Source organism: Cibotium barometz, chromosome 56 (assembly GCF_041138505.1).
Source record: "Cibotium barometz isolate CiBa-2024 chromosome 56, ASM4113850v1, whole genome shotgun sequence".
Lineage (NCBI taxonomy): Eukaryota > Viridiplantae > Streptophyta > Polypodiopsida > Cyatheales > Cibotiaceae > Cibotium > Cibotium barometz.
Window position 1 is genome coordinate 5,870,331 of NC_141101.1, and position 19,370 is coordinate 5,889,700.

The 19,370-nt window shown below is 42.0% G+C and overlaps 1 protein-coding gene across 1 annotated transcript in view; it reads right to left on the reverse strand.

Annotated features, from left to right (window-relative positions):
- Nucleotides 1-16,626: 16,626 nt before the first annotated feature.
- The window catches only part of LOC147606832 (uncharacterized), a 46,248-nt gene continuing 43,504 nt past the window's right edge, over nt 16,627-19,370 (reverse strand). The window contains exons 3-7 of the mRNA XM_086791559.1: nt 18,828-19,193; nt 18,456-18,698; nt 18,194-18,286; nt 17,428-17,628; nt 16,627-17,305 (exon numbers count right to left, since the gene is read on the reverse strand). Of these exons, the coding sequence (XP_086647685.1) occupies nt 17,078-17,305; nt 17,428-17,628; nt 18,194-18,286; nt 18,456-18,698; nt 18,828-19,193 (1,131 nt within the window). The 3' untranslated portion in view covers nt 16,627-17,077. The remainder of the gene's footprint in view (nt 17,306-17,427; nt 17,629-18,193; nt 18,287-18,455; nt 18,699-18,827; nt 19,194-19,370) is intronic.

A 19,370-nucleotide genomic window follows, 5' to 3' on the forward strand; every position in this document is an offset into this window, starting at 1 on the left:
GACTGAGATACTACTCCTCACAGTTGGGACGATATCGTGGAAGACTAGGAGTAAATTTTTTCACCCTCAACTCTACATCCTGGAAAACATGTTGTATTAGTACCTCTGTCACATGCTTGCTAGATTCACATACCTTGAACTCTTTAACTTGTCCCTTGAATGGCTCCACAAATTCATTAGCATGTCTCCTCTTCCTCTGCCTTCTCTATGAAAGTACCCAGCTCCCGATTGTAATTGTAGATGGTATCCATGTCCCATCGTCCGTATTATAACTATTGAATACAGTAATAGCTGAAATGCTAGTACGATGCTTTCTACAGGTTGCCCTTTTGTGTAGCAAAAGACACGGAAGAAGAAGATGAGAGCTTAATTTGGAGGAGACTTAGAAAAAGAAAGAACAACTATGTTGGAGACGAAGAAGATCAGAGCTAGTTTTGGGGGGAAACATTTACTCAACTTGATAGTGGTAGTTAAAGATTCGGTAGTATTATTTTATTATTATTTTAAGTTGAGTAAATGTTATTTTAAGATGCATTTTGAGCATAATTTTACTCTATTTACTTGAATTCTTGCTTTAAAATGCCGAATTTCTCCGTTACGCGGAAGCCTCTTCCTCATTGTTTGGTTGAGCGCCACTCTCTCTCTCTAAAACTAAAAGGCCCAAAAATGAGCCCACATTTCTCCTAATGTCTAGAAGGCCTAGAGGACGTACCCCTACACAATTCTTTGTATGCCTCTGCCCATACCTCCTTCGAGAAATGCTAGAGGAGTGCTATGGACTTCAAGGACAACTTCAAGGGAACACGTTCCCGAGAACTCCACGAGGGTACATCAGAAGCCTCATTCAAGATCACTAGCACTAGATCTAAAGGAAAGAGCAAGGAGTTCGCCTCTTGACAATAGGTCGAGCAGTTTCTACAGTAATATGCAGCAAGTGGTCCAACATTGGAGAACCAACCAAGGTCGGCGGGATCGGGTTGGCCAACCCAATCTCTATCCTTAGAGGGAGCTAGTATGGTGCCCAGTTTGTCAAGCTAACCATACTAGCACATAGAGTGTCCACATACTGCCAAAGAAGGGGTAATCATGAAATCACAAACTGCTATTAGCAAAGGGCGGCTCAAGCCCTACCCGAAAACCCAAGGCAACCCGCTGGCCTTGCTGGGCACCTGCGTTTCACAACGTACCTCAACCAGGCCAAGCAGTGACCGAAAGAGGAATTCTTAGGGTACTTGAAATTCCCTTACCACCCCCATTACTCCCACCTCAACCCCCATTGCCATGAGTCACACCTATTTGTTAGCTAACCCTGATGGAATTTTTTGGAGAAGGGGACAAGGGGGAAGTTATTGAAGGTCTCACCTACGAGCCTGTGGAGCCAAATAGTCCACCCTCCCAAATTTTAAGCCATTATGTGATGTAGCACTACCAAATGTTCTCAGTATACTTAGCCACCCCCAATTCCACAGGGTCAGACATGAATACAATGGCTAAACAACCACCCATGTAATACTACCATTGCGCAGGACCTCACAGAGTAGATAAGTGTCCAATCAAAAAAGGGATGGCAAGTACCTCTGTAGGTGCTTCCGTATTAACTCCTTTATGCGTTGGGTGTGAGATAGACCACATGTATAAGGATTGTGCATTGAGACCAGGGACAACAGAAAAGCTCGTGAAGCTAACCCAGCACACCAGCATTAACTTGCTAAGAGATGACTTCAACCATATGGTCCCTCTCAATGCCGTGACAAGATTGCAGAATAAACAAAGGATCACGGCTCACGTTGTAGCAAAGACATCAACCTCGCGAGACCAGGGACACGCAAAGGTCTTATCTTCAAAGAATATCCCGGAACAAGCACGAGCAACTAGACGCTCAAGAAAGAAAACCATGAAAATCGGCAAAGGGGATAGGAGGGTAGCCATTAAGAGTGGTTCGAAAGATAGCACAACCACCCATGCATCAATCTCTTTATCAGAGAGGCACCCAAGCTAGGGAACCGATTGACACTAAAACTAGCTCCCTATAAGGAAAGACTCTTGGCATCCCAAGAATTGGTCAGGGACTACCAGGCTCAAATAGAAGATGGGCCTCTAACTAGAGCCCATCAGTCTCCAACATGCGACCTACTGAAGAGGCTCAGGTAGATAATAGAGAGCTCCCATACCAGTCACCCCCTCATAGTCCTAGAGCCCATTAGTCTCCAACATGCGACCTACTGAAGAGGCTCAGGTAGATAATAGAGAGCTCCCATACCAGTCACCCCCTCATAGTCCAACATAAGCAGCAGCACCCACTACGTGACATCTACCCCCCACCAGGTGTTGAGATTCAAGCTCGATGTCAGCTTGTGCCAATTGCACTATGTGCTGGCATGTTAGGTAGTAACATGTGTGAGACATAAATGACCGCGTCCAGCTAGTCATAGTGTGTGGACATTAGCTAGGGACACAAGACATGTAGTGTGTTGTTGTAGATTATGGATTATGGCTTTATGCATGGTGTGTGAAGGGAGATGGCTTCCCTCTATGGTTAGGGTTTGATAATACATTAAGGTTTGCTCTCTTGTATGTGTGTCTCCTCTCCCTCTACCTGTTTTTCATCATGGTATCAGAGCCTGGTGCTCTCTATTAGGGTTTATGAGTGAGTGAGAGAAGAGGGAGAAGAAGCTGTGAAGCTTGCCATTGATGCTGTGAAGCTTGGAGCACATCGATTTTCATCAAATCTGAGAGATTGGCCTACCAGGTAAGGACTACTAAACATCCTTGAGTGGATTGCAAGTGTAAAAACACAAACAACTCCAGATTTGAGCAAAGAGAAATTTTTGTTTTGCAAGCTCTCCATTCAAGCTTGAGTGTGGTGAATGTATGATGTAAATAGTTGCAAATGTGACAAAGAATCATGTATGAATGTATGATGTAAATAGTTGCAAATGTGACAAAGAATCATGTATCTGGCAAAGGGGAATGTATTGGTAGCTCATGTGCAAGCCCTATAATGAATTTGAAGCAAATATGATGCATTTAACTGATTGGAATTCACTGGTTTGAAGCCCTCACACAAAAACAGAGAAGAGATGTCCATTGTGGATGAAATTGAAGCTGGTTTTTTGCAAAAATCACCTCATTGATGGATTGGGTACATGCCTAAGAGTGTTGGGAACTCACCTATGCTCTCAATAGCCATTATAAACCTCTCAAATCACCCCTATAGTAGCAGGCGGCGCAGACAGATGTGCAGAAACAGAGCAATTTTTTCAATATTTTGCTAGTTAGGTGGAGGCCAACAAACTCAAGTCTTGTGGTTGATTAATTCCAAAATCTCCTTAGCAATTGTGTGATACACATACTTGAGGAGATTGCTATATGATTGGTTGAAGCAATTATGCATTATGGAGCTAATTATGAGCTGATTAAACAGGCTATCTACAATGATTAGTGGAACAGAGGATGATTAATTGGCTAATTACTCTCTCAACTTAAACAACTGGTCTAATTCCTTTTACATGGAGTTAGTAGACATCATTGCTAAGCTAATGAATGCATGGTCTCTCAATTTGGACAAAAATCAAAGGAATTAGAGCACTTTTACTACTGGTCTTTTTTGGTTTTATTGGTTTTACTGGTTTTACTGGTTTTACTCAAAACAGAGAAGGGGATTCGATAAATTTGGTATGTACGCACCTTGGTTGGTATTGATATGCAACATTGAGATTTTTTAGGTATCAACGCAAGTTATCCACACTTGATTGAACCACTACATTGCAATTTGAAGCCTTGGAAAGCGCGACAAAACAGGATACTTTGGACTATGTATGCCAGTTCAATTTGAATATGCAATCAGTGTGATTTTCTACATCAACAGTGAAGTTCGTTGAGTACTTTGGAGTATCTGGAACACTTATTAGAGTGTGGTTGAGTTGAGGAAGGCTCGTTTACAGATTTGGACGTGTGCGGCAGAAGGTGCATTTGCATTGAGCAAATATGTCAGACAACCCAGTATAGATTATGGGTGAGAAGTTGGATAGGAAGAACTTCCAGGCATGGAAGTACAAGATTAAAAGCTTTCTAAAAGGAAAAGGGTTTTGGAACCTTGTTACAAGTGCGGAGCCAGACCCGGAACTACCCTGACAACCTACACAACAACAGGTTGTAGCTCATAAGCAATGGTCAGAGAGAGCATACAAAGTTTTGCATTACTTGTCTATATGTATCTCGGATGCTATACTCATACATATACATGATGCTGAGAATCCCAAGGATGCATGGGATACATTGGTAAAGTTGTTTGATACTACAGACACTAGTGTTCGTAAGTCTCAGTAGACAACAGATTCATAATGTGAAGCGCAAAGGAAGGAGTATCCATGATTATGTACACCAAGAGATAAAGAAGTATACAGATGCATTGCCAACTATCAATGCCCCCATGCCTGATGATGATTTGGTAGACATTACCTTGCATGGTCTTGGCAAGGAGTACAAGTCTTTTGATACATCTATTTCTGTTCGGAGTACAGGTTTACCAGATTTTGATGAGTTGGTTTCACTCTTGCTTGTTGAGGAAATCAAACTCAGTGATTCTTTTCATGCTGCATCTACTAGCCATGATGATAATGGCAGAAATCAGGCTTTCTATTCACAAAGGGGATTTAGAGGCAGGGGGAGATTTGCATCACGTGGTCATGGTGGTAATGGTCATGGATGGCAGGATAGGTTACCACAATAGAATTTTCAGCCTACATATGGTGCTAGAGGTAGTTGTGGATATACACCTCAGAGAGGCAAAGGTAATCCTCGTGGTAGAGGACGTTGGCAAGGCCAACAAACATCTATGCAAAATGTGGAATGCCATTACTGTGGGAAATTTGGTCATATAGCACGTGATTGTTTTCGCAAACAAAATGATTTGAGAGGGGGTAGAGCACAATATGGTGGACATTATGCACAACATGGTGGACATTATGCAAATGGTGGAAATTTTACATCAAGCAGTAATGATGGCAGCGTAAATCACTTATTTGCCATGAAACATGTTGTGGGATCTATGATGACAAATGGTGAAAGTGATGACACTTGGTATATGGACTCTCAGCATCAAACCATATGACTTATCATGGCGAATGGTTTGAGCATATGAAGCCTATGGATGTGAAAGGCTATGTGGAGACAGAAGATGATACCCAACATGCTATCACACATGTTGGAAGTGTACCATTGGTTATGCACAATGGTGAAACAAAGTCTATTGGGGGCAGATGTCTTGTATGTGCCTTCTATTACAAAACGTTTGGCCTCAGTTTTGGTCAAATGGTGGAACAAGGTTTACAGGTTCGTTTTTCAACAAGCATGGATGCTTTGTTGAGGATTTCAAAAATGGATGTAGAGTCATTGCCAAAGGCAAGAAAGAAGGCAGGTTATTTAAGTTGGATGCTGGGATTCCTGAGTTGAAATCAGCCGTGTTCTGTAAAAGCTAAAATGTGGTACAGGACATTGACATGTGGCATAAAAGGATTGGACATGTGAACATACAAAGGTTAAAGAACATGCACGCAAGAGGCATTGTTAGTGGACTACCTAGATTCAAGTATGATGGAAATATGCATGTCTGTGATGCTTGCCAGTTTGGAAAGCAAGCAAGGTTGCCATTTCCTAAAGAAGGCAACATGAGTAGCAGGCCACTTGATATAGTTCATAGTGATGTATGGGGTCCTGCACAAAACCCATCCATTAAAGGCATCTTGTATTATGTGACATTCATTGATGATTTCAGCAGAATGACTTGGATTTACTTTCTCAGAGAGAAAAGAAGTGTTGAGAAAGTTTATGGGCTTCAAAGCATATTGCAAAGAAGCAATATGGCTCTTGGATAAAATGTTTGAGGACAGATGGAGGTGGTGAATACACCTCACATGCTTTTGAGAATTTCTTGAGAAAGCATGGCATAAGAAGGCAATTAACTTGCAGGTATACACCTCAGCAAAATGGTGTTGCTGAGAGGAAGAATAGAGTCATTTGTGATGTGGCCAGGGCGATGCTCAATGAAAAGAGCATGCCAGACTATTATTGGGCAGAAGCGTGTGCCACCGCGGTGTATGTACTTAATAAGACAGAGATGGAAGTACACCGCCATACATGGAAGTACACCGCCAGAGATGCAGCTTACAAGTTTTAGGCCAGACATTAGACACTTCAAAGTGTTTGGTTGCATAGCTTATGTGCATGTGCCTGATGAGAAAAGGAGGAAGTTGGATCCTAAGGCAAAAAAGTGTGTTTTTGTTGGGTATGCACAGGATCGCAAGAAGGCATATAAATGTTACAATCCGCATACTAGGCAAGTGGTTATCTCACGAGATGTGGTGTTTGATGAACTTGCAAGTTGGTACAAGGCAAAGGATGAGGGTGTCATTGATTCCGTTGATGCTGATGTGCATGTGAACTTGCCACAAGCAAGTTCTATTTCTATGTCTGGGCCAGCAAAGTCTGAGAGTAGCACTATACGTCCATGGTCAGGATACTTGAGACATGAGAGTGTGAGCATTGGGAGTAGTGCTGTGGATAAAGGAAAAAAGAAGGTTAAAGGAATTGGCATTACAAGTTATGAGTCGTCAAGTTTAGAAAGTTTGGATGAGGAACTTGGCATACCAGTTTTATGCACACCAGGTGCAAGGCAGGATAGATATGTGCCTCCACATGCTAGAGTGACATGTGTTCAGAGTGATCCGCATGCATTGCGGAGATCCCAAAGGGTCAGGTATCCAGTTGACATGTTGACATATCGTGACTTTGCTATGCATTACGCATACATGACCTCTTTGGTGAAGCATATGGAAACCTATATGCTATACAGAAGCTATTGGGAAGCATGTATGGGAGAAGGCAATGGATGTTGAGATGGATGCATTGGTTCATAATGAAACATGGGATTTGGTTGCCTTACCACACAAGACAAAAATGTCATTGGTTGCAAATGGGTTTATAAGGTGAAATGCAAATCAGATGGTTCCATTGAGCACCATAATGCGCGGTTGGTATCTAAGGGTTATGCACAAACCCAAGGCTTGGACTATGATAAAACATTTAGTCCAGTTGTAAAGATAGGAACAGTGAGAGCAGTCATTGCTATGGCTGCAACAAATGGTTGGGAAATGCATCAAATGGATGTGAAAAATGCATTTCTAAATGGTGATTTACAAGAGAAAGTTTATATGACACAGCCAGAAGGATATGTACACCCGCCGAGGTACCCCACTCATGTATGCAGATTAAAGAAAGCATTATATGGTTTGAAGCAAGCACCTCGTGCTTGGAGTGATAAGATAAGCCGATATCTTATCTCCCTTGGATTTCAGGTTTCTTCAGCAGATTCTTCACTCTATGTGAAGAAGACAGATCATGGGATTGTCTTACTTGTCATCTATGTGGATGACTTGATTGTCACAGGAGATCATGCTACAGATGTTATGCATGTCAAGAAGGCATTGAGTGGGCAGTTTGATATGAAAGACTTGGGTGAATTGAGATATTTTCTTGGGATTGAAGTGATCAAAGACCATGCAGAGACATGGTTAGTGCAACGCCAATATGCATTTGATATGTTTAGCAAAATATGGGATGATAGGGTGTAAGCCAATGAGTATACCTTTGGAGCAGAATGTGAAGCTGTGGGCTGATTTTGGTGAAGAGTTGGATGATCCATCTATGTATAGAAAGATGGTTGGCTGTCCTATTTACATGACTATCACACGCCCGAATCTCAGTTATGCTGTGGGGCTAGTAAGCCAATTTATGCAGAGCCCCAGAAAAACTCATTTGGATGCAGTGAGACGCATTATGCGATATGTAAAGACCACTGCACATTATGGTCTTCTTTATGAGCATGGTAAAGGCTTGGATATACACGGCTACACAGACGCAGATTGGGCAAGTAGCTCATATGACAGGAGGTCTACTAGTGGTTATACCTTTACATTTGGAAGTGCAGTGGTGAGTTGGAGCAATAAGAAGCAACCTACTATTGCTTTATCTAGTACTTTAGAGGCTAAATATAGGGGTGCAGCCATTGCTACATGTGAAGGAGTATGGTTAAAGAGTCTCTTGGCTGATTTGGGTGAGCCTATTGGTGGCAAGGTTGTCATTCATTGTGACAACATGAGCAGCATACAGTTGGCCAAGAATCCAATTTTTCATACGCGGACCAAACACATAGAGGTCCACTATCATTTTGTTAAAGAGAAAGTGTTGGATGGTACAGTGGATTTGCACTATGTGAAGACTGAAGAGCAGGTGGCTGACATCTTTACAAAGCCACTTAGCAGGGAGAAGTTTGAGTACTTTCGTACTATGTTGGGAGTACATGGGATGAGCTTGAGGGGGAGTGTTGAGAGCTTTGATAGCCCAAGCTCATCTACATCTTCATCTATGGCAGTACATCATGAGCTTGAGAGGGGCTGTTGAGATTCAAGCTCGATGTCAGCTTGTGCCAGTTGCACTATGTGCTGGCATGTTAGGTAGTAACATGTGTGAGACATAAATGACCGCGTCCAGCTGGTCATAGTGTGTGGACATTGTGTGGACATAAGACATGTAGTGTGTTGTAGATTATGGATTATGGCTTTATGCATGGTGTGTGAAGGGAGATGGCTTCCCTCTATGGTTAGGGTTTGATAATACATTAGGATTTGCTCATGTGTGTGTGTCTCCTCCCTTTATCTGTTTTTCATCACCAGGAAAATCGGGTAGCTGAATATCTCAAAAACCAGGGGGGGTGACCATATTAAAAGAATAGACACAAAGGTCTCCATCCAAATACCTTATACAAATAAGAGCTTGAGAACAAGCCAAGGTGACCTTTCTCGGAACAGCCTCTGCTCCTAGAGACATTGCAGGTCTCTCTTCCTTCCTCTCTTTTCAGATCTAGATCCCCATTGGCACCTTGCTTCAAGGTGGCCCAAGCTTATGGAAGGATCTGAAAGATTGGATGGAGGGAAGCCTCGGGGCAGGCATGCAAGAATCTATAGAGCTAGATAGCTCTAATGAGATAAAGGAAGATCAACTCATTGAACCCCACGAGATAACTAGTAACCCCACAGTTCGAGTCAATAAACTTAGATAATATTTTGAAGGCGATGAACTCAATGTTGCATTTCTAATAACCTTCGACGGCCCTTAGGTCACTGCAATCTTGGATGGGGGCAGGAGCGAGCATTGTTTACCAAACAATGCTAGGAAAAATGGGGAGCACCTGCCATGGATGACACGACATTATTGGTAAAACTCGCTGATGACGGAACCCCCACTAGACCCATTGGTCTATTGAAGTATTTAAAAATAAAGATCTTGGGAACCACCTTCCGCCACACCTTTGTGGTGATGAACTTCGGCTGACAACCAGTTTCATACAACTACATCCTTGGACAACCTTTCATGAGGAAAACTCAAATGATCCAGGACTAGGACACTGACCATATCTACATTTGGAGGAAAGATCAGACAATTAATATCAACCTACGCACATGGAAGGTACATCCCATGAGTGGTCGACCCTTCGCAGAGGACTTAGTAACAACTACCAGATCCATTGTAGTCCACCTCTATCAAAACATGGCATAAAATAATATATGATAAAAAGGATAGCGAGGAACCTGCACCTCTTCCAGAGAGCCAAAAGACTGAGAATTGGATGCATATCCTTGCTACCTTGGACATAATTCCAAGACGCACAGGAACCAAGTTTGCGACACCTGAGAGGCAGGAGATCACACCTCTCTACATGATGCTAGCACTGCATACCTGCCTAATGTCGCCACTCATGAACCCGAACAGGCCGATAAAGCTGAACCATCATGGGGAACCCACTCACACAGAACTCATAAACCCGATGGATTCCCTGGGCAAGAATGCTATGTTTTCCCTATCAATTCTTCAGACATCCACTGGCTAAAATATGTAGGGGCGATTGAAGCACATAAACACTTCAACCAAATATAGCAAAATGAGTTCACAAATAACTCCCTCATGTTCCACACAACCACCCCCCCAAGCTAATGGAACCCATTGACCCCAAACCCGAATCCCAAAAGCTTTGATGCTCTGACACAAAGCATGCAATAAGAGTGCTGGCAGTAGAAAAAGAAGCCAAAAAACTGATAGAAGAAAGCACTAGGACAGAAGAGACCAAGCAAGTGCCAAAACACTTCAAAACCTTCCAGATGGCCAATAGATTTGTGCAATATGACTCGGCCTAAAGGTCCCACGATGGATAACCAGGGACCTCATATAATGAAGGTGAATGAAATTAACCTGGCAAGCCCGAGCGAAGACCCGAGGGCAATATACATTGGGGATGACCTCTCTACCGACGAGGAAGAGGCCGAACTCATCGCTTTATTATTAGAATTCCGGGATTGCTTCGCCTGGAAGTACACGAATATGAAGGGTGTACCTCCCGAAGTAGTCAAGCACACCATTCCTATGGTCAATGGAGCGAGACCGGTCAAACAAAGGGCTTACCCTATGAATTCAAAATATTCCCAGATGGTCTATGAAGAGATTGATTGACTCACTGATGCCGGATTCATTTACGAAATAGAGCACACAAAATGGGTATCACCCATAGTGATAGTGTCCAAAAAGAATGGGAAGGTACGAGAGTGCGTGGACCTCAAAAAGGTCAACGCCACCACCATACGAGATCACTATCAGTTACCTTTCACAAAGCATGTTCTCAAATGAGTCATAGAAAAGGAAGCCTGCAGCTTTGATGGATTCTCCGACTATAATTAGGTGTTGATTGACCCCAAGGATCAACACAAAATGGCCTTTGCTATACAGAATGGGGAACTAACGCATACCACGTCGTCATGCCTTTTGGCCTGACCAATGTCCCCCGTTGGCATTTTCCAGTGAGCGACTAATGTGCATGGCATACAAGGAATATCTTCGGCATTCCTTGAGGTCTTTATGGATTACCTCTGTGTCAACTCCTCGTGGAAGGCACACCTTGACTATTTACGTAAGGTGCTAGAAAGATGCAAGCTGTACCGCATTTCATTAAACCCACTCAAATTCCAGTTTTGGGTTAGGCATGGAGTTATCCTTGGACACATTGTCTCCCAACAAGGAATCTCCACTGACAATAGTAAGATGCGGCTCCTTGAGTTGTCCCCACCCACCAACTTTAAAGGAGTCCAATGTTTTATGGGACACGTGCTATTATCGGCGTTTCATTTTCATGTAAGCCGATATAGCTCAATCCCTTTACGGACTCTTGATCCTCTTTGAGTGGACTTTCATGAATGAGCTACCACCAGGTTTGTCTAATTCGAGAGACTAGAAGACCATAAGATAGACATTATTCTTGGTACCATCCCACCTTGTAGAGCTCCTTATAGGGTAAACTTTTTAGAGAAAAAGAAGATCCAGAATCAGATAGAGGACTTATTTGATAGGAAACTTATCAGGCCTAGTAGTTCACCATACGGAACACCCATTCTCCTTGTCAAAAAGAAGAATTGAACGTTCGCATATGTATAGACTACTGAGCTTCGAATAAGAATAATGTCAAGAACATGTATCCTATACTCCGTGTAGATGATCTCTTAGACAAGTTGAAAGAAGCTAAGGTATTTTCCAAGATTAACCTTAAATCAGGTTACCATCAGGTTAGAATGGCCGAAGAGGATGTCTACAAGATTGTTTTTTGCACACAAAGAGGTCATTATGAGTTTTTACTAATGCCATTCGGACTTACTAATGCTCCAGCTACATTTAGTCGTATGATGAACTGTATATTCTTGAAGCACCAGAATTCCGTGGTTGTCTTCTTTGATGATATGTTAGTCTTTAGCAAAGATGAAGACGAGCACGAAAATCATTAAGAGAAAGTGTTCAAACTTTTGAAGGAGAACTCACTCTATGCCACAATCCAGATAAGAGTGATTTCTTCTAAAGAGATTGAATACCTTGGGCACATCGTGTCTGGCGACGGAATTTGTGTTGACCCTAAGAGGATAGAGATCATTAGAACTTAGCCAAGACCAAAGGACATTCATGAATTGAGATCTTTTCTTGGACTATGTTCATATTATAGGAGATTTGTGTGAAAAAAATTCTTACAAAGCACATTACTTGACTAAATTGTTGAAAAAGGCCAAAGTGGTAATGTTAGTCATGAACTCTATGGTCAAGTAGGGACGACGTCCATGCGATCATTACTTTCACATAGGAATGTGGGTGATGCCATTATTTTAATTACAAATGTGAAGTATGTAGATCGGGTCAGTATTTGTGTATGGGATGCACTTTTTATTTATATCATTTTTTAGGATTAATGTATTTAATCAGCTGTGTGTGTTGGTATGATATAGTCAAGGTTAATGTGTGTAATCGACTATGTGCGCTGACTAATATTATTTTGGTGTAGGCGATGATTGAGTGACGGACTATTTGTTAGTCACACGGGTGGAACATGCGTGTTGGGCCACAATGAGACATCTTGGAAGACATGTGATCACCTTTTAGGTTTTTATATTTGGCATCTATATTTATATTTGGCATCTATATTTTTGGAAGACTTTAGCCTCAAACCTTTGTACATACCAAATAGTATTTTTATGCTTTTGGTAAAACCCAAGACTCTATAATTAGGTTTGCTATATTTTTGGAAAGGGTTTGCATGTTCAAAAGACTCAAAAAAACTATTAGGCTTTTTTTTTAGTATCTTTTTGTAAGCACTTATCAATATGGGTAAGGGGTACGATGGGCAACACTCACCAGTCTCTCTCGTTCTCTGAGCTTGTCTATTATCAGTGTGTGCTTGTGAGTGTGCAGAGTATCTTCTCCCTCGCCTCGGCCTTTGTGCTCTGTGACAACTATCGTAAGCTTGATAACCATGCCGCCAAAGCATTATTAGTTGACTACGGTGAAGCTCACGGCATTAAGGGTTTCCGTCTGTATGACCCATCCACTGCTGGCAAGTTCTTCTTCAGCAGGGCAGTTATCTTTGACAAACACAGCCTTATTCCAACCGGCACTCACTGCTCCAATTGATGCTGATTCCCTTATTTCTTCACCAGAAACGACCATCTCCTCCTCGTCGACTTCTCCAAGCGAAACTATTTCCTAACGCGTTCCTCAGCCCGATCCTTTGGAGCGGGACTACTCCTTGCGCCGCTGCCTTCTCCAGGCTGCAACCTGTGCCTCCACCACCTGCAACTCCTAATCCTCCTGTGCATAGTGGCTGACGCCGTCGTGGCACCCCTCCTGCTCGTCTTGACTATGTTTCACGACGCAGCGGCCGCCGACAACAGGATTTGCCTCCACGGAGATCTCGCTCAACCAATCCAAGGAGGTTTCATATAAACTTCTTTAAGAAACACCCAACCCACTTCTCCTATCGAAATTTGGTAGTTCCCCCATTTAAGTCTTGGTGAGGATGCAAAGATTCGTAGCATACATTATTAAAAGGGGTCAGAGTGTCACCAAGCATACACCCATTATTCTCTTGGTGCCTTGGTCATAGCAATATGGTCTCTCCTGGAATGCCCAGCCTACACTACCATTCACACGTCTTCCTCACTTATTTGAGAAAAAACACAATAACTTCCTCTCACAAAAGGGAAAAAGCAATGCTTTGTTCGTCTTTATTATTGAGATAATACATAATCGAGAGTCACTTCCTCCCTAAGTCCTATTTTATATGCATGTCATGCCTTTGTATACTAGGTCTCATAGGCCATATGTGGCCTCAAAGCACATGGTAACATGATCTCTCTCTCTCTCTGTCTCTCTCTCTCTCTCACACACACACACATGCACACACACACACACTGTATTTATGCTTATAAATAAGATTTGTATAGGTCTCATAGGCCTCATAGTAGATGGTAACATGATCTCCCTCTCTCTCTCTCTCACACACACACACACACACGCCATGTGATTATGCTTATAAATAAGATTTTTCCTCATAAGCTTTAAAGCTAATCAAGCACAGCCATACAAAGTATTTTGTTAGTTGTATCACCTTCTTAAAATTCACGGTAAGGATTTGTAAGAAATGAAAAAGAGTTACCAACATGTTTTAGTTCAATTGGATAGGGTGTTCCATTAGGGGAAGGTTGAGGTCTATAAGGACCCTTTAAGATGCCATGTGATTAAAAGGTTATTAAGGAAAAGGGCCAATCATGTGATGCCATGTATACAAAAATATTGGGTGATTAAAGGTGATCAAAAGATTCTCTAGAAGATGCCTTTTTGTACTTTTCATTCCCAAAAAGTGGGAAAGAAAGTTTTTGAAATTTCGAACATCCATAACTTAAACTTTGAAATTCAAACTTCTAGCCATTTGAAAAATAAGAAGGTATCTAAATTCAAAGAAACTTAACATTTTAACAAAAAGTCATTAAAATCATAATATGGCAACTTAAAGGATCCCTATAGACCTCAACCTTCCCCTAATGCTAACCTAGCATAACGTCGTAAGTTGGTCAATTGGCATGGTATGTTTTGTGTGTGTGTGTGTGCGCTCTCGCAACTTTAATACACGTTGGTCTACTGGCATGGTATGTTGTAAATATACATCACAAATTTAATAGCCATTTGGTGTGCTAATAAGGTATATTGTGTGTGTACGTACCATGCCAACAAACCAATGGGTATTAACACAACTTGAAAACCCGTTGGGTCGAATGGCATGGTATGTTTTGGATGTGTGCACGCACACACGTAAAAACATACCATGCCAATCAAGTTTTAAACTTGCAACATTATGCTAGGCTATTCATTCATTAATAGATTACCTTAGATTAGGAGTAGCTTAGAAAATAAAATCTCGACAATCATTCCAAATAGCAATGACAGTTTGAATCAAAGAACTGCATGAAATACATACTCTTGTGATAATTATGTATGGATTGGTAGTAAAGACCTATACAGTTGTGTGTTACATTCTATATCGTGATTTAAATATAATGACACATTTCACTAATCAATTATATACCACGGTCCTTTTTCTAACTCATTGGAAAAAATAATTTTCTAGCATTGGTATTGCTTCTTGAGGATCTTAATGCCGGCTTCAAAATCTGTAATCACGAGAAGATAGCATAGATGTTTTGATATCCACTGGAGATGGATATCATGTAAAGTTTTAAATGCTAGGAAATATCATATGATCCTAATCAAGCTTGAAACTTGAAGGCTACAATGGGCATCAAAGCCATTTTGGCGCTTAGGTGAAGGCTACCACTAAAAAGAAGCTTGCAAATATAGGCCATAAAAGCAAATTTTCCTTAATAGTGTGCTTCAAATAGTGGCACATGGACAGTACTCGTAGTCCAATTACGTGTAGCACTCGCACACTTAATATGAACAACATGCTATCATGGCCAAGCATAGGAAAGAACACATCAATGCCGTCATCAGGGGAGATGAGTATTGTTGACTATGCTCTTATTCATGAGTAATGATTGTCATAGGGTTGTCTACTAGAGTAATATTTTCCATCTGACACTAGATTTGGATCTTGTAATGTTGACATACAAGAGGCGGCCAAGATTGTCCCCCTAGAGGGGAACTGAAAAAAGCCATCACGCATGCATACGCAACAGGATCATTAGAGGAAAAAGTAGGAAGCAATATGGAATGTCATCTTAACTAGTGCCAATGGTGCTTTTAAACAACTCTATCCATCTATATATGGGTTGTGCATAGATGAGACCATTGTAAGGGACGCAGGCAACAATGAACCGCAACTAGGGATGTGTACATCACTCTTCACAAGTTTTGGACAAGACAGAGATAGTTGAACAATTCAAATGCCTCAGCATTGAAGTTTTGGCTTGCATACATGCTTTCAACACACGATCGAGGACTGCTATGCATTTAAGAACTGCAATTATGTGTCCCAATTACTGACCCTTATAGAACAAAAGCAATCATGAAGGGACTCATTGACGGCACCTTAAATCGTGTTTATGCCTTGGTTGCACAATTTTCATTGAATGTAATGTAGCAAAGGGTTGAGGAGGAAGAACACTTGGAATGCCATTTCGAATATCAAAAAGGCTTGTCTAAGAAGACAGATGTAAGTCGAAACCACTACTTATTCCATCTTCCTGGTACAAACTGAAAGCGTGACATCGGAAATATCTGTCTTGGAGTGAGTGATATCCGATACATCACATACATGAACCTAGTGCCTGCTGCTTGATTGCAGAGGCTTGTGTGGGACCCTCTGAAATCGCCCACATCTACATGGGTCCATGGCATCTGGCCACGGTTACCAGAGTCCCTGGACTTGCCTCTGGAAATCATAAAGCTACAATTAATGGAACTCCACTCACCTTGATTCATACTAGATTGCACCATCATGGTGTTGAGGCGGAGGACAAGCACAGGAGAAAAGACCGTTTGTGAGAGAGAAAATTAGGAACACACTTATTTGCCGACTATGCATACATCAGAGCACGATTCCCACCAGTATGCTCAATAGCCAGCTACATGTGGCTGTCAGATATGATTGGTAGCCAGCAAGTGTGGCCACTATGGGTTTGCTTATGTACTTAACCACTCAAGACAGCCTGCCAACTCCTGGTGTTGATTATTATTGGGATAACATCCAGAAAGAAAATTACCAAACCTTCTTGTGAATATCAAGAGTATAACCAGTAGCTGAATAGCTATTCAGTTGCCCGGCATCAACAGACCATTTCTATTGCCTTCTTTAAAATCATGATGTACAAGAATTTTAATGTAACCTGATCTGGTTTCCACATGGCATAGAAGGCCCGCTAGGGCCTAACCCCTCAGCTGGGCAGCGGGCAATGAACCCATCAGTGCATCTATTCCACTGCTGTTCCAATCAGTCAACAATGATAATAAATCATATCAAACTTGCATATCTGTACAGAGGTCAAATCATGGTTTTTTACAAGGTCAACCTATTCCAACCCTTGCTGCACGAGAACAGGCCAGAGGTCATCTTATGCACTACAAATTTTGTGCTAATACACGGTTCGTATACAGCCGTGAGTGCAGTTTGATACATTTCACATAAATGTCCCACTACTACTTAGCATAGGTCCGGCCTCAAGTAATCTGGCGCCAGGCTCGGACAATTTTCATTCATCCGAGCATACGGTTCTATGGTATTGTAGCCTGGCAGTTCCATTAGGTATTCTCCAAGCAGTTGACAATAAGGAAGAGGATCACTGCTTCCGGCATTACTTCCAGTATTACACCAAGGGGGCAGTCGTGATGTGTCATCCTCAAAAAACTTAAGCATGTAAGCATCTCTGATCTGGCATTAAGTAATTACACGAGCAAGAGTCAAAGGATCTTCCTGTTATGCACTAGACCTTGAGAATTTTATACACACACACACAGTTAACTTTAGAGCAAAGATCTAAGGCAAAGACTAACCGTGAACTCTGTCACTTGTACAACATCAGATAGTGGACCAAAGAGACCTGCTGCCTTGTACATGGCGAGAACAAAGGCCACACACGATGTTGATTTCCCATCACTATATATCCACTCGTCATCCTCAGGCATTGCCAACAGCTCATCAAAAGGTATCCCCTTCTGCTCACTTGCCAGTAAAATGCTCGGAAGATCCAACCCCTACAGCACAATAACCACCACAATTAGTGCTAGGATATATGTAATCACATCACAGTACTTTAGTTTAGGAAAGACATCACATTAACATTGGTTAGGGCACAACATGCACTAAATGACGGAGTGCAAGAAACCTGCAATTACCTAGCTTGTGGCTGGTAGAGCCAACTTGCTAAGGTGAAAGGTAAGATCCTAGGATATATGCAATCACATCACAGTACTTTAGATTAGAAAAGACATCACATTAACATTGGTTAGGGAACAACATGCACTGAATGACGGAGAGCAATAACCCTGCAATTACCTAGCTTGTGGCTGATAGAGCTAACTTGCTAAGGTGAAAAGTAAGATCCTGATTTCTATGTTAGGATAGAATCCAAGGACACGCACCCCCAACCCAAAAAACCCATCCCCACACATACACACAAAAACAAACATTCGCACTCACAGCCCACACACACCGGTAAATGTTACAGAAGTGATCGTGTGCCTCTGGACACACTAACCCACCCACCATGTGGGCATTCATCCACAAACACCCACCCACACACACGTATTTGAGGCAAACCTTGGTTCCCAGCCGTTTGTTGAGAGCTTCATTCCACATGTTTGCTGCGTAGTCAGGTTGTACCCTCGTCCACATGGTCATTAGTGACATGACCTGCTTCCACAGTAGAAATCAAAAACCTAGTTGGGGTGGTCTTCACAAACCACCATACTGATATCATGTATAATTGGTATACTTGTTTATAGGCCAGTGATTGTACTGATTACAGTCAATTCCAGAATCACAACCACAATGTAAGCAATTCTCCTTAAAAGATACTAACCACATGAGCATCAAGGGGAGGTGGATAGTTGTCAATTGTAGTGTCAATCCAGCTGAAAATCATGTTATGATAACCATATGGTTTCCCTTCCATTTGTCTGACATGATCCCAGGCTGCAGTAGCATTGAATTTTGCTCGCACATCAGGGTGCAAAGGCAAAAGGGTCACATGTGCATGAGCAACGTCATCCAACTGAAGCTGCCACCATTCGTCCCAAGGAAGAACAGCAATAATTTCCTCCCCCTTCACAAAAACCAAGATACATTATGCAAGCATCCTGGAAGAAGTGCCAACGTAGGGGTTTTAACTTTTTACACCATAACCTCACACCAAAAAAAGTCATGTAATGCATAACTGAGCCAACAAGCTCACCTGCTCATTTTCATGACCCGATTCACCAACCCAGAGTTGGTTGTTCTCATCTCTTAGACAGACAGCCGTATGACCGGCATAAGCTCCTGTTACCCACTTTTCGAGAGTCTCAAAGCCTCCCCAACGGCCCCGAATCTTTGAAAGGGCAAGAAAATCACCAGAATGAATGTCATCAGTAGAGAAGTTTGCAATGAGTGGCCATGTTCGTTTCACAAGTTTTGTCCCCATGTGCTTCTCTAAGAAAGCAATGTTGGAGTTTTCCCCCCACCCTGTATTTGAAAATAAAGGTAATACATCCCAAAGTGACTCCACTGTCCCCAGCATACCCGCTGGCATCAAGAAGACAGAAACACCATGTTGCTTTACCTGGCAATAGAAAAATCAGCAAAGGCATACATGAGTCTCTCTCTCTCTCTCTCTCTCTCTCTCTCTCTAAGTATGCTGATGATGTAGTCCTCTTTGCATACAGCCTCGAAACATTACAGCGCCTCATGAATATCTTAAGACCAATTTTGCCACATTAGTAGGCTTCGGTCTATGTTG